General features: G+C 60.9%; 2 protein-coding genes across 2 annotated transcripts; both read right to left on the bottom strand.

Moving 5' to 3' along the window:
- Window positions 1-5,836, bottom strand: CHLRE_07g329050v5 (uncharacterized protein). Its single transcript, XM_043064147.1, has 19 exons — window positions 5,566-5,836; window positions 5,347-5,421; window positions 4,711-4,780; window positions 4,448-4,521; window positions 4,156-4,226; window positions 3,896-3,937; window positions 3,609-3,688; window positions 3,229-3,356; window positions 2,925-3,019; window positions 2,572-2,706; window positions 2,325-2,387; window positions 2,049-2,170; window positions 1,858-1,911; window positions 1,683-1,755; window positions 1,470-1,522; window positions 1,082-1,301; window positions 664-748; window positions 190-383; window positions 1-92 (listed from the first exon to the last, which is right to left on the bottom strand). Exons 1-19 carry the CDS (start codon window positions 5,575-5,577, stop codon window positions 20-22), a joined length of 1,719 nt encoding a protein of 572 aa, XP_042922715.1. The 5' UTR covers window positions 5,578-5,836; the 3' UTR covers window positions 1-19.
- A 1,839-nt stretch (window positions 5,837-7,675) lies between these two features.
- Window positions 7,676-11,856, bottom strand: CHLRE_07g329100v5 (uncharacterized protein). Its single transcript, XM_043064148.1, has 2 exons — window positions 10,523-11,856; window positions 7,676-10,392 (listed from the first exon to the last, which is right to left on the bottom strand). The coding sequence occupies exons 1-2, from the start codon at window positions 11,207-11,209 to the stop codon at window positions 9,640-9,642; spliced, it is 1,440 nt and encodes a 479-aa protein (XP_042922716.1). The 5' UTR covers window positions 11,210-11,856; the 3' UTR covers window positions 7,676-9,639.
- Window positions 11,857-11,923: the final 67 nt, after the last annotated feature.

Genomic DNA, 11,923 nt, shown 5'->3' on the forward strand with positions numbered 1-11,923 from the left:
ATGGGGGCCGGGGTAGGGGTCAGAAGTGGGGGCACAGTGTTGTCGAGTGCCGGGCACAAGCCTGCTGCGCGACAGCGCCGGGAAGACAAGATCTCCCCCAAACAACTTAGGAATGGCCACAGCTTTCTCCCAACCAACCGCCCACGGTCGCCTAGCCCTGTGTTGTACGACGGCATGCGGCCCACTCACATGCGGCGGTTGTCCTGAGCCTGCGCCGCGAAGATGCCGTACACCAGGTACACGATCACAACCGCCAGCGTCCACCACCCGAAGCGCTTGTACGACTGCTCGTCCAGCTGGCCCAGCAAGAAGGTGTTGACGAAGATGGAGCCGCAGGGCACGAAGGGGTACAGCGGCACTTTGAAGCCGCTGGGCACGTAGGCCTGCAGGGGCGGCAGCGTGCGCGGCAACGTGTGTCCAAGGGAGAAGGAAGAGCACGAGGCCCGGTATGTGTTCGCACATACGGTACACACGGTACGTGCCTGCACGGGCTGCAGGAGGTCAATCGCGGCAAGCGAGCCGGGTCCAGCAGCGGGGCCCCAAACAACAGCCTTACTTTATCGGTGCTTACACTCCTGCTTCGTACCGTGTGGGCGCCTTCATCCCTGCTACTCGTTGCCTACTTGTCTAGCCACCCGCGACATCATCACGATGAGTGCTCACCGGGCGGCAAAAGAAGCACATGGACACAGGCACCGCCAGGCAGCACAGCGCCATCGCCAGCAGCCACTTCCACTGGTCGTTGTACCTGCGCCGGGGCGGGTGCCGTACTGTCGACAGCGCGGAAGCAATGCCCCCACGGCTCCTTCATGCCCCCATCGACGACCAGCAGGCGCTGAGGCAAAGGCCGGTGCACCGGGTTGCCGGGCTGCCCGGCGGGCGGCACGCGCCCTTGCACTGCCCAACACCTTGGCCGTCCATTGGGCCCGGGCACTTGCATTAACCCTTGCCCACCACCACCACCCTGCCTTCCCCTCCCCTCCCCTCCCCTCCGCTCCCCTCCCCTCCCCTCCCCTCCCCTCCCCTCCCCTCCCCTCCCCTCCCCTCCCCTCCCCTCCCCTCCCCCTCCCCACGCACTCACCACTTGCCCTCCACGCCGTCCACTATGTTGTACGCGGGCAGGCACCACACCAGCACGAAGCCCAGGCTGAAGCCGATCATGGCGAACAGGTGCAGCAGCTGGTTGGCCCAGCGCACCGGGCCCGTGACGCCGCCGGGCAGGTGCATGCGGCGCCACAGCAGCGCCACCGCCACGAACCAGAACACCACAAAGGTGCCAATGGACACCATGTTGGCCAGCTCTGTGCGGGTGCGGATGCGGTGGATATGAATGTTTGGAAGGAGCAGCTAGCTAATGAGGCGCGGCCGGGCTGATGGGAAGGGGGCGGCGGCGCGGCACTGTATGTGCGTGTGGCAAGCCGGTGCATGGGATCCTGCAGCTGCATGCACACGGGCAGCCGTGGACTCACCCGCAAAGTCGGTCAGCAGCGCAATGACCGCGATACAGATGCCGATCACCCACCTGTGAGCAAGCATGGGGAGGGAGGGTTTTGTCAGGGCATGTGGCATCCGTTGTCCCACAGGTAGGACTGGCCTTTACTACGGCAGCCGCTGACCCTGCGCATGCCGGGAAGCGTCGATTTCGGAGTTTCGGACCCCTACAGTCACAGCAGCGTACTTACGTGGCCACCCAGGGGGTCTGCTTGGGCCCAATCCACGCCAGAACCGGCGGCAGCATGCCCTCACGGCAGCAGCCTGCAGGTAGCGGACGCATGGAGGGCGTCCCCATTAAGGTGCATGGCCGCAGGAGGGCTAGTAGGTTGTTCGCACACTGGCGCTGTGCCGGGCCCTGCTCACCGGTCAGGATGCGTGCGGGGGCGTAGATCCCGATGAGGATGCCGGTCAGAATGCCTGTGGGGCGCGTGCATGCAGTGTCAGTTGTCAAAGTGCATTGCAGGAGGAACCCCAGGCTGGACTCGACAAACCATCCACACCACTCAGATAGTCGGCTGCGTGCGTGCCACTTGCGGCAGCCCACTGCTGCTTACCCAGCAGCGCGCCCAAGGCAACGATGTGCGAGGCCCAAGGCAGGCCCACATAGACAAAGGCGGCGGCGAAGGTGGCGTCCGGGTTGATCATGTCACGTGGCACCATCAGGCACAGCACCACGCTGCAGGCACGTGTCGGAGGAGAATGGAATGTTGCAGGCGCGGGTGGCGAGTGCCGGAAGTAAGGCGCAGCGATCAACGCAAATTCCGTTGAGGCTGCGCGCATGTTGCTGCTGTGATCATGGCCCGGAGCCAGCTGTTTGCATGTTGACTCACCACATGAGGAAGTAGATGACAGTCACTATCGACATGCTGCCCAGGATGCCCCAAGGCATGTGCCTGCATCATCAGTCGTGCAGCAGCGCCATGAGCAAGGATGGGCCAAGCCGGCTGCCCCGCCCGTGGCGGAAGAGCTGGGCTTTGCCGGAGCAGCTAACCGGAACGTAACCGCAAGCATCCCAGACTTGACAATCTATGTCCCATACACGAGGCAGCATACCGTTTTCCATGTTACAGCACTCACTTGGAGGGCTTCTTGACCTCCTCTGCCGCGGTGGCCACAGCGTCAAAGCCAATGAAGCTGAAGAAGGCGATCGCGGCGCCATTGAACACTTGCTTCCACTGCTGCGGCTGGTCGTTCGGGAAAAACGGGTGGAAGCTGTGAGCGGGCGGGAGAAGGATAGGGTGGATTTAGGGGTTAGGGACATGTATGTAAATGGAAGCGGTGCATAGGGTTTGGCTGGGGGTGGGGACACCAGCTATGCAGCAGGATCGGGCATTCCAACGTGGGAAGGACAACCAGGAGTAGGCCAACAGGGGCTTCGCATTCGGATTTTGTCTTGATGTCTGAGTATTGTCTCCCCAACCCAAGCTCACTTTGCGCTGTCTGCCTGAGTGAAGCCGGCGATGATGATAAACGCCATCACGACAAGGTGAATCACTGTGATGATGGTGTTGGCTGTGGTCGATTCCTGCGAGAACGGCAAACATGGGCAAAAGCATGTATTGGAGGTGAGGTCGGGATGGTCGAAGCTTGGCGCGGCGGCAACACATAAGAGTTACCTGAGCGAGAGCCGTTTCAGCTCGACGGCTACTTGCCCCACAAAGGCAACCCTGGCCCCAACATCCGTACCCAGCCTAGCGGTTCCGGGCAATCCTGGGCAACAACGCCGCCGCCCACCTTGGCGCCGATGGACACAAACGCCGTCATGGCCAGGGTGATGGCGAACGCCCACCAGTCCATCACGTATGTCTTGCCGCCGGTGACGGTGGTGTACACAAAGAAATCGGGGTCCTTGCCAATGAGGGCTGCGGGGCAGGGTGGTGGCGGCGTGGTGTGAGACTGGAGTTGGTCTGGCAGCGGCGTGTTGCAACGCATATGAACACGTGTAAACTACGGCAGAGCCCCAGGAAGCCTGCTGTTCACAGTGCATAGGTACACTGCAGCGCCTAACGCAGGACCGCTACACGGCTACGCCGTACTACGTCCGCGGGCCGCGACGCAATGAACCCATCAGTTGGCACGAGCCCAGGCAGCAGTACTGAGGGCTGAGAACTCACTCGCGAAGTAGGGTGCGAAGCCGCGGATGACAGCCGCGTCCGCCAGGATGTACTCGAAGATGAGGTTGGACGTCACCACCCTGTGTGCGGTGCGGCGCCATGCAGCGCGTTCAGTACATGGCGGGCAAAGGGCCGGTAGGTGCGGCAGTCGCAGGCGGGGCCGCGGGGACGTACATACGGTGTGGGTCACGGGCATGCGGGTTGCGAACTACGGCCCCGTTCCCTTTCCGAATCCTTCCCCGCTTGGCTGCCCCTCACCGACCACATGTACGCATCGTGCCACTCACCAGGCAAAGAATTCTCCCAGGCTCGCGGCAATGTAGTTGTAACTGTATACGTTATACCGTCAGCAATGCAACCGTTTGAGTGGGGTGTGCTTTTCAAGGCAAAAACACGGTGTGCCCGTTCCCATCAACTTCACAAACACCTGCATTAACATCTCCCTCACTCATTCAGCCAGCTCCAAGCAGCACAACAGCATCCCAGCCGCATTGCAGGCGACGAAACAAACTGTCCTGCCTGGCTAGTACCGATCGCGGGGACTCACGCGGCGCCGGCGAGGGGCATGTCGCATGCGAACTCGGCGTAGCAGAAGCAGGACAGGAAGGCGGACAGTGCCTTTGTTGCGGGATGGCGCAGGGACAAGGGGCGCAGGGAGGAAATGCGTGGGTGAGGAAGGCAACGGGAAGGCAAGAGGTGGCCGGTCCCAGGAGTTCAGGCACGTTTGGCTGCGGCAATTGCACGCACGGGCATGGCAGGCAGCATGCGATACTGCCATGTCGCTTGCCATATGTGCTACCCTGCCAGGTTAATTGTTGTGCGCAATCAGTGCGGCGCACCGCAATGAGGTAGGAGATGCAGACGGCGGGGCCCGTCATGTCGACCGCGATCGTGCCGGGCGCCATGAAAATACCTGCAACCAGGATTGGACACGCGAACACAAATCGACTCGCCGTTTTGTGATATATGAAGCATGGTCCCTGTGCACAAGTAGTGCGGGTTCAAGGTCTGCGACATGCAGCCCTGTGCACGCCGCGGTACCCTCCCTGCATTCACTCCAGTGCCTTCGGTGCCTTTCGTGCCGCTGGCCTCATGGCTGTACCTGCTCCAAGCATGAAGCCCACGCCGACCATTGTTAGGCCAAACGGCCCCAGGGTGCGCTTCAATGTTCCCTGCAAGAGCGAATGAAGCGTGAAAGCGGGCGCTGCCGAGGTTACCCCAGGGGCCAACCGTTGCTTCGGTTGGGGCTAGGGTTTGCCTCGCACGCCATGACACGTCTCGCTTCGGTTGGGGGCTTGGGGCTAGGGTTTGCCTCGCACGCCATGACACGTCTCGCTACTCTATCTCACTATGTTTTGTGTGTCTGTCTGATCAATTTCCCGCATGCGCCCCCTTCTTTGGTTCCAGGGTCGTAGAGACCCAGCTCGAAGACTCGCAGTGGTGCCCTGTCGCGGCTGCACCGCAGCCACAAGCACCGAGTCTGGCTGCCGTAAACCCTTCGTCCGTCACGACGTCGAGGTGTCCACCGTTTTCTTCTCCCCGTGATGACCACCGCCATCATGATACTACTCATGGTTCACTCAGCCAATAACGTGGCGAGCGTGTTCGTAGTCCCGCCACGCAGACTGAGAAATTACGCTCGGTGCTTTGAACCCCGGTCACGCCTCAGGCATCGCGGCAAGCGAAATGAATGAATCTGCAATTTGTATTCGTGCAACGTCGAGGGTCCAAAACTTACGCGCAGTGCGGCGTCGCGCTCCATTTCCGCCGCGGTCTTGAGCTTGAAGGTCCGCTGCTGGACAATCGATGGATACTACAGCATACAACATTGGGCAGAACGGAGCGAGGCTCAGAGGATCCCGTAAGGTGTCAGCAGTCTAACCGTTACGTTACCCTAGGGTTTTTGGGCTATGCGACGTCGACTGCCACCACCTATCCAAGAACATAACCTACTCACCTGCTTAGCCATCTCTATGAACTCTCTGGGTGAGAAGCCCCATGCCTTAGCGGTCAACAGGTTCTTCCCGTCCTCTTTGAGGCTCGAGAATAAGCCACCTAGACGCGAAGCCATGTTACTGATGATATAGGTATGATTGTCTGGAGGCAAATGGGCTTCGACAAAGTCCGCTGTGAAATGCGGGAGCCCCGCCGGCTCCTTGCACGTGCGTGGATGGCTACGTATGAACCTTTTCGGTGCCGTGTAATACGTCTACCAAGCGCGGTCGGGGATGAAGTGTCGCGTGGGGGTGCGGCGGTCGTTTTATAGATTGACATCGGCTCCCTCATCTCCCGTCCGACTTCTGGGCAAGTACATCTCGGCATGCCTCACTCCCAGCGTAGGCACGCCCTAAACGTCGTGAGACCGCACGAGTATGCACTGGCAATATTGGGGAAGCGCAAAACTAGCGCGTGCATGCGTGGCATGCTACAATTCTCCGGCGGCCCCGAACTTCAACAATTTAACCGCGTGGGTTGTTAGCCTCATAACGTCTATGGACTCTCAGGAACTATAGTATATTGTGTAAGTGAATGAAGGATGGTTGCGGCGCTTCACCTGCGTTTCTCACATCTGTGTGACAGGGTGAATTTTCTGGAGACTTTGGGAGCCAACGCTGCAGGATTGGGCTCATGCCTAGACACGATAGGACGCGTGGACCTCACGGGTACATTTCCCAACATGTCCAGGCAGGCGGGGGGATGATGTCGTTGGCCAAAAGGAAGTCTGGACTGTCCCCACGTCACCATGCCCAACCACCTGCACTTCGTGCTGGAGCCACGGGGCCACGGCCCAGGAGTTGGGGCCCAGGAGGCGTTCCTCGTGTTAAATGGAAACCAGCTGTGGTTACTGGGGTGTTCACTACTTCCCAGCTGCCTCGCAGCACTCCCTTGCAGAGTTGCAGGCCCTTGCTTGCTGTCCCTGTAGCACGCACATAAACGCGTGCGGCGATCCCGCCATACATAGCATGCACATGGTCGTCTTTTTCCTGACACGGGATGACACAGGGCGGTTTGGAGATGACACGGGGTGACACACGGGATGACACACGCCCTGTTTGCATATTGAACTGCAGGGCCGCGACGCCAACTCGGCTACAAACATGCGGCACGCGCTGATGGAGATGCTGCTTGGCAAACCGCGTCCTGCAGCCCTGCGACCTGCTGGCGGCGGTGGCGGTGCAGGGCCTGGCGGCGGCGGTGGCGGCGGTGCAGGGCCTGGAGACGGCGGTGGCGGCGGCGGTGGCACCGCGCCTACCGGCGGCAACAGCAGCGGCCACGGCGTTGGGCCCGATGGTGGCGGCGGCACGGGCAGCCCTGGGCCCAGCGGCAGTGGCGGCGCGCATGTTCGGAGCAGAGGGGGCGGGCAAGGCCACATGGAGGAGGACAGCGCGGCGCCGCCTTCAAAGCGGCGCCGGCGCGCAGGTTGAGACCTGCCGGTGTTGTCTGGTTAGCGACCTGTGCTGACAAGCATGGCGTAGCGGGCAGCCGGCTGCAGCGGCAGGGGTGTTGAGGGGTGGAGGTTTTCCTTGCTTTCTGGTTGGCCTGCTGCCTGCTGCACTAATGCTTGATAGCTGGGCGCGACTGGGCACATATGGCGGGCGGTGCCTGCACAAACCGACCCCGGCTGTGTCCGGGAGATGAGGCTAGTATCGGAACCTTGGGCCTCAGACGGAGGACGTGCCGTGGGCTCAGCCCACTTTTCCCTTGCGAGGTCCCGCCATACATAGCATGCACATGGTCGTCTTTTTCCAGGCGGCAGGGAAAATCCGGGCGGAGCGAGAAGTGCCTTCCATCTACGGCGCAGAAATTTGCCCCCAAATCCGCCGAAGGCGGAGAAAAACTTTTGGATCGTTCATTCGTTCCGCCCAGCGGTCCATGCTAGCTGTTTGCTGGTGCGTATCTGGCCCCGCCCCCTGCTGCCTAACCCGACACCCTGGCCCTTTTGCTAGGGTCTGGGGACACAGGGTGGCGGGGTTCATCCTGCCCAACCGTAATTGACAGTTGATCGCCCTAACGCAACAGTGCCGTTTCTCTTGGCGGGCCATGTAGCTGGGCAGCAACTGTGGCAGTCGTCCAGTGAGTTACATGGCATGGCAAGGGCGGCACCACCATGCCGGTCAGAGGGCGCCGTCCCTGCTGGCCCCAGCCGCTGAAGAATTGTAACTACTTCGGCGTTGACCACTATGCAGCCGGCGCGGTAGCTACGGCCGCCATCCGAGATAGCCGCACCACTGCCACAGTACACTCGCACGTGCGCATCCACGGCAGTCGATTGATTTACAGTAGATATGCATTAGCCCACCCCATCCACCCCACGCAGTCATCCATGCCGCAACATACCCGGCGTCCGACACTGTGCACACACCGAACGTAATCCTGCGCGGTTGATGTGCAAGCAAATGCCAAGCGATTCAACGGCATAGCTGAGCAGCGAGCGTAGACCGTGTATGCACCACAGGAGGCGTCGCAGCGGCCACGCACAACTGACTTCCGTACCTAATCAACGAACAGCTCCGGGCCAGTGTGCGCATGCCTGAATCTTAGCGCACATTTGCATGGAAAACGTACACAATCTTGCAGTGCGATCTTTCAATTCCATTGAATCCCACCCTGAATACTATCTCACCGTCACTCCCCACAACAAACTGTCTTTGTTCTGCAGACCATGCCAGACCCCATGTACGCCGACCTGCATGTGCAGGCCGCACCTGCTGCGTTGACCGCACTGCTGAGCATCCCCTGGCACACGCAGCGGACGCCCACATCGTGCCAAGCTCCAAGTGCACTGCTAGCAAACTCTGATGCAGTCCAAAGCTGAGCTCATTCAACAGCCTACGGTAACCACCGCATGGTTACCCGCCCTGTGCGGTCAATGTGAAACACAAACAGCCCTCCCAGCTGTCGTCCCAGCCGTGCCATGCTGACCTCCTGCCAACCGCTGGTCATCGCTAAGGCAAATGCAAAGCCTGGTCTCCACACATGCTATGACGCAGGCACCCTCTTGCCAAGCCTAACCTCAATGCCAAAATGCCATGTCGTTGTCCTGCCTTACGCCCACAGGTTATAGGGCTGACGCTTCAATGGAAACAGGCTGTCACCCGTGGCTGTCACCCCAGCGTCGCTGTTTATACTGTCGCATTAGCAGCGCAACCACGCCCGAAGCCACGTGGCATATCAATCCTTGGCAGTGTGGACCACATTGGTCCTTGCTACGGTGGCCTACTGGCCTCACACTAGTCAAGTATTCGCATCGAGTTGACGTGCGTGGCACTCCGCCCAACACGGTATGCCCATTCCCTCCCTCTTCGTCAACGCCTCCATGGCCTCGTCTGTTGACCGAGCGCCTGATCGCAATGGACGTACACATGGCACCGCAAGCCCCTTGACTTGCTCTGGCCATAGGAACCAGCAATGCAGTGTAAGCGTATCAGTGTTGGTGTGCACCTCCTGCTGCTACGGCTGTAGCTACCCATTCTCTAGATGGCAAGCGCAAATTCGAACCGAGCTGGAGGTACTGACGGTTCTGCCAAACACTATCCCTGCCTCGTGACCTGTATGATGACTTCAAGTCAGGCAGAGACTCCTGACTCCATGTATCCTTGAGAACTCAACCCCTGCCAGTGCTGAGTCACATGATGATATGACGAGCACTGCGTACGCTTACGGCGAACTTCCACCCAGAACCATGTGCGCGTCCCGTTGCGCTGATGTTGCAAGCATCAAAGTAGGCCGCTCATATCAGCGTGCGCCGGTGACCTTTCAATGCTAGGAGTTGGCATGCCGTTCAGTGCGCCCAACATGTATGGCAAACCGCCACTACTACACCTCATTCCAATCAGTACCATAACTAAAATACCAATCGCATAGGTTGGTAGTTGAAGACAAAGCCCACAACGCATCCAGAGCGCGCGCAACCTTCATAAGCAGGTACCCATCGTCAGGCCAGCTGAGCTTCACAGCCGCCCGCAATGTCGAGCGCAGGGGCCCGGCATGGTGGCGGCACCAGCTGAGGCTGCGACTGAGCCACCGGCTGCTACTGCTGCTGTTGCTGACGAGCCATGAAAGGGGCGCGAGCGCCCAGCGCCCGCACCGCCGCCTGCTGCAGGGGCGCCTGCCGCTGCGGCGGCAACAGCAGGGACATTGGTAGCGGCGGCGACGAAGTCAGCGGGGCGGGCGCGGGCCAGTTGGCCGCCGGCCGTGCCGACGGGCCGCCCATGTGCTGCTGAGGCTGAGGCAGGCCACGCCAGTCCAGAGGCGGCGGCGGTGGCGGCGCCATGGTCGGCGACCGCTGTGCCGACGACCCCCTCGCTACGTGGGGCGGGTTGGGCTGGGGCGGAGGCATGGACTGCGCCCTGGAAGCTGGCGGCGCGAGGCCTGGAATGGAAGCGGCGGCAGTGGCGGCGGCCTTGCTCCGCAGCATTTCCATGACAGAGCTCAGGACGCCGTCCCTTGTCAGCGGCGGCGCCTGCACAGCAGCCGCCAGCAGCAGTGCCGGCTGGCCCCATGCCTGGGACTGCTGCTGAGGCTGCTGGCTGTGCTCCGCGGCCCGATGTGGCGGCAGCATGGGCCCGCCGCCGGAGCCGCGGCGGCTGGGCGGCACACAGAGCGGAGGTCCCATCACCGTTGCGGGCCCGTCTGCGCTCAGGCGGCGCGCGAGGCCGGGTGAGCCCCCGGCGGCTGACGGAAGGGCCGCTGTGCAGGTGGCGGCGTCGGCGTCGGCGACGGACCTCGGCTGCAGGCGCGGGAAGCTGAAGGATGCAGAGGGCTGCTGCTGTGTCGTCTGTGCCTGCTGGAGCCGAGGGAAGGGCCGAGGCAGCAGGATGTTGGGTTTTCGGGTCGGACGCACACACCGGGGCGATCCAAGACCATCGAGAGCTGGAACGGCAACGGCGGCCATGCCACTTCAACCTTCTCACCTTGCTCTCTTCGATGTAATTTGCCGCCTTAGTTGCAGTTGGCGCGCAGGAGCTCTTGGCACGAGGCGGCAGCACCGCGCTCCCACGGACTAGGTTCAGGGTGCGCTGCGCCACGTCCGACACGCGCAGCAGGTACGAGCGCCGCGCCTCCCGAAGCTCCTCCCGAAGCTGCTGCTCCTGCGCCTCCAGATCCTGAGCTATGACTACCAGCTGGGACTTGCTGCAACCGCGTAGCTGCTGAGCCTGCTCGCGAGTGTGGCGCGCGCGCTTGGCCGTGTGAGGCTCGGGGGGCACGAAGTGCTCGTCCACCCCCGCTGTTGCGTCGCAGCCCGCTTGCACCGACGCGCTCGCTCGAAAGCCATGGCGCGGCGACAGCTGAGGCTCACATGTCTTTAACACCGGGGATGAAGGCAGACTGGACGCATTTCGCGAGCTGGGCTGGGCTGAGTCCGCCGAGGGACATGCAGCGGGAGGCTCCGGCGCCATTGGCAGGCTCGAGCGTGTGAAAGGTCCAGCAGTCGCAGGGCCTGCAGGCTGCAGCGTGTCGCTGGCCGTCCTGCGAGGCCCGCAGTCTCCTTCTGCCATGAAGGTGGATTCGATTAGCTCGTCCTGGCTCGCCGACTCCCCAGACTCGCTCCTGCCGCGCTTCCGCGACAATACTACATTCAGGGACTCTGAAAGCTGCATGGTGCCTTGGAAGCGGCACGACGCGACAATGCGCCCGCGGCTGAGCGCGTTGGTACAAAACAGAGCAAACCGCTTGCGTTTAAGTGAACATATAGGTAACAGCGCCTCGCCTATAGCAAGAGCTTAAGTATCTGTGTGCTTCGTCTTCCATTCCCATCCAACATTATGGCACAGCGCGAGCCCGCGCTCGTCCTTCGGACATCCACAATGCATGCGCGTCCGACTTCACAACGGTTGAAGCCGCCAGAGTTTCTAGGAAATGATCAACTTTTCTAATTGCAAAGCACGGTTTGAACCCAAAGCTTCCCGGAGTTCGCCACTTTGAAAAGTGACTCACAAGTCCGCTGACACGGTGGCCAAAATACCTAAAAGTTCCATCAAGGCGTCAATAATCAGAGTTGTGACCTGCACTGCATAAATGAGAATCAGGTGCAGGGTAACCGGACGACTCGACGAGCTTGTGACAAAACTCGCCGCGCGTGGCGTTCCCGTTATTAATAATGCTGGCATCAAGAGAGCTCCTTGAGATACTTCAGTGGAGGCGAGGACTGAGGCGACTTCTTTCCGATGGACGGGGTTTCTATGGCTGCTGACGGCATGCAAACCAAAGGATGCAGGACGCTAGCGTGACAGGACGCTAGCCTAGCATCTCTCAGGAGAAGTCATTTGCAAAGTGTTCAAAGCTGCTGTTTCGTCCATGGTCTCTGTGTCCGC

The sequence above is a fragment of the Chlamydomonas reinhardtii genome, chromosome 7 (assembly GCF_000002595.2).
Source record: "Chlamydomonas reinhardtii strain CC-503 cw92 mt+ chromosome 7, whole genome shotgun sequence".
In the NCBI taxonomy this organism is placed as follows: domain Eukaryota; kingdom Viridiplantae; phylum Chlorophyta; class Chlorophyceae; order Chlamydomonadales; family Chlamydomonadaceae; genus Chlamydomonas; species Chlamydomonas reinhardtii.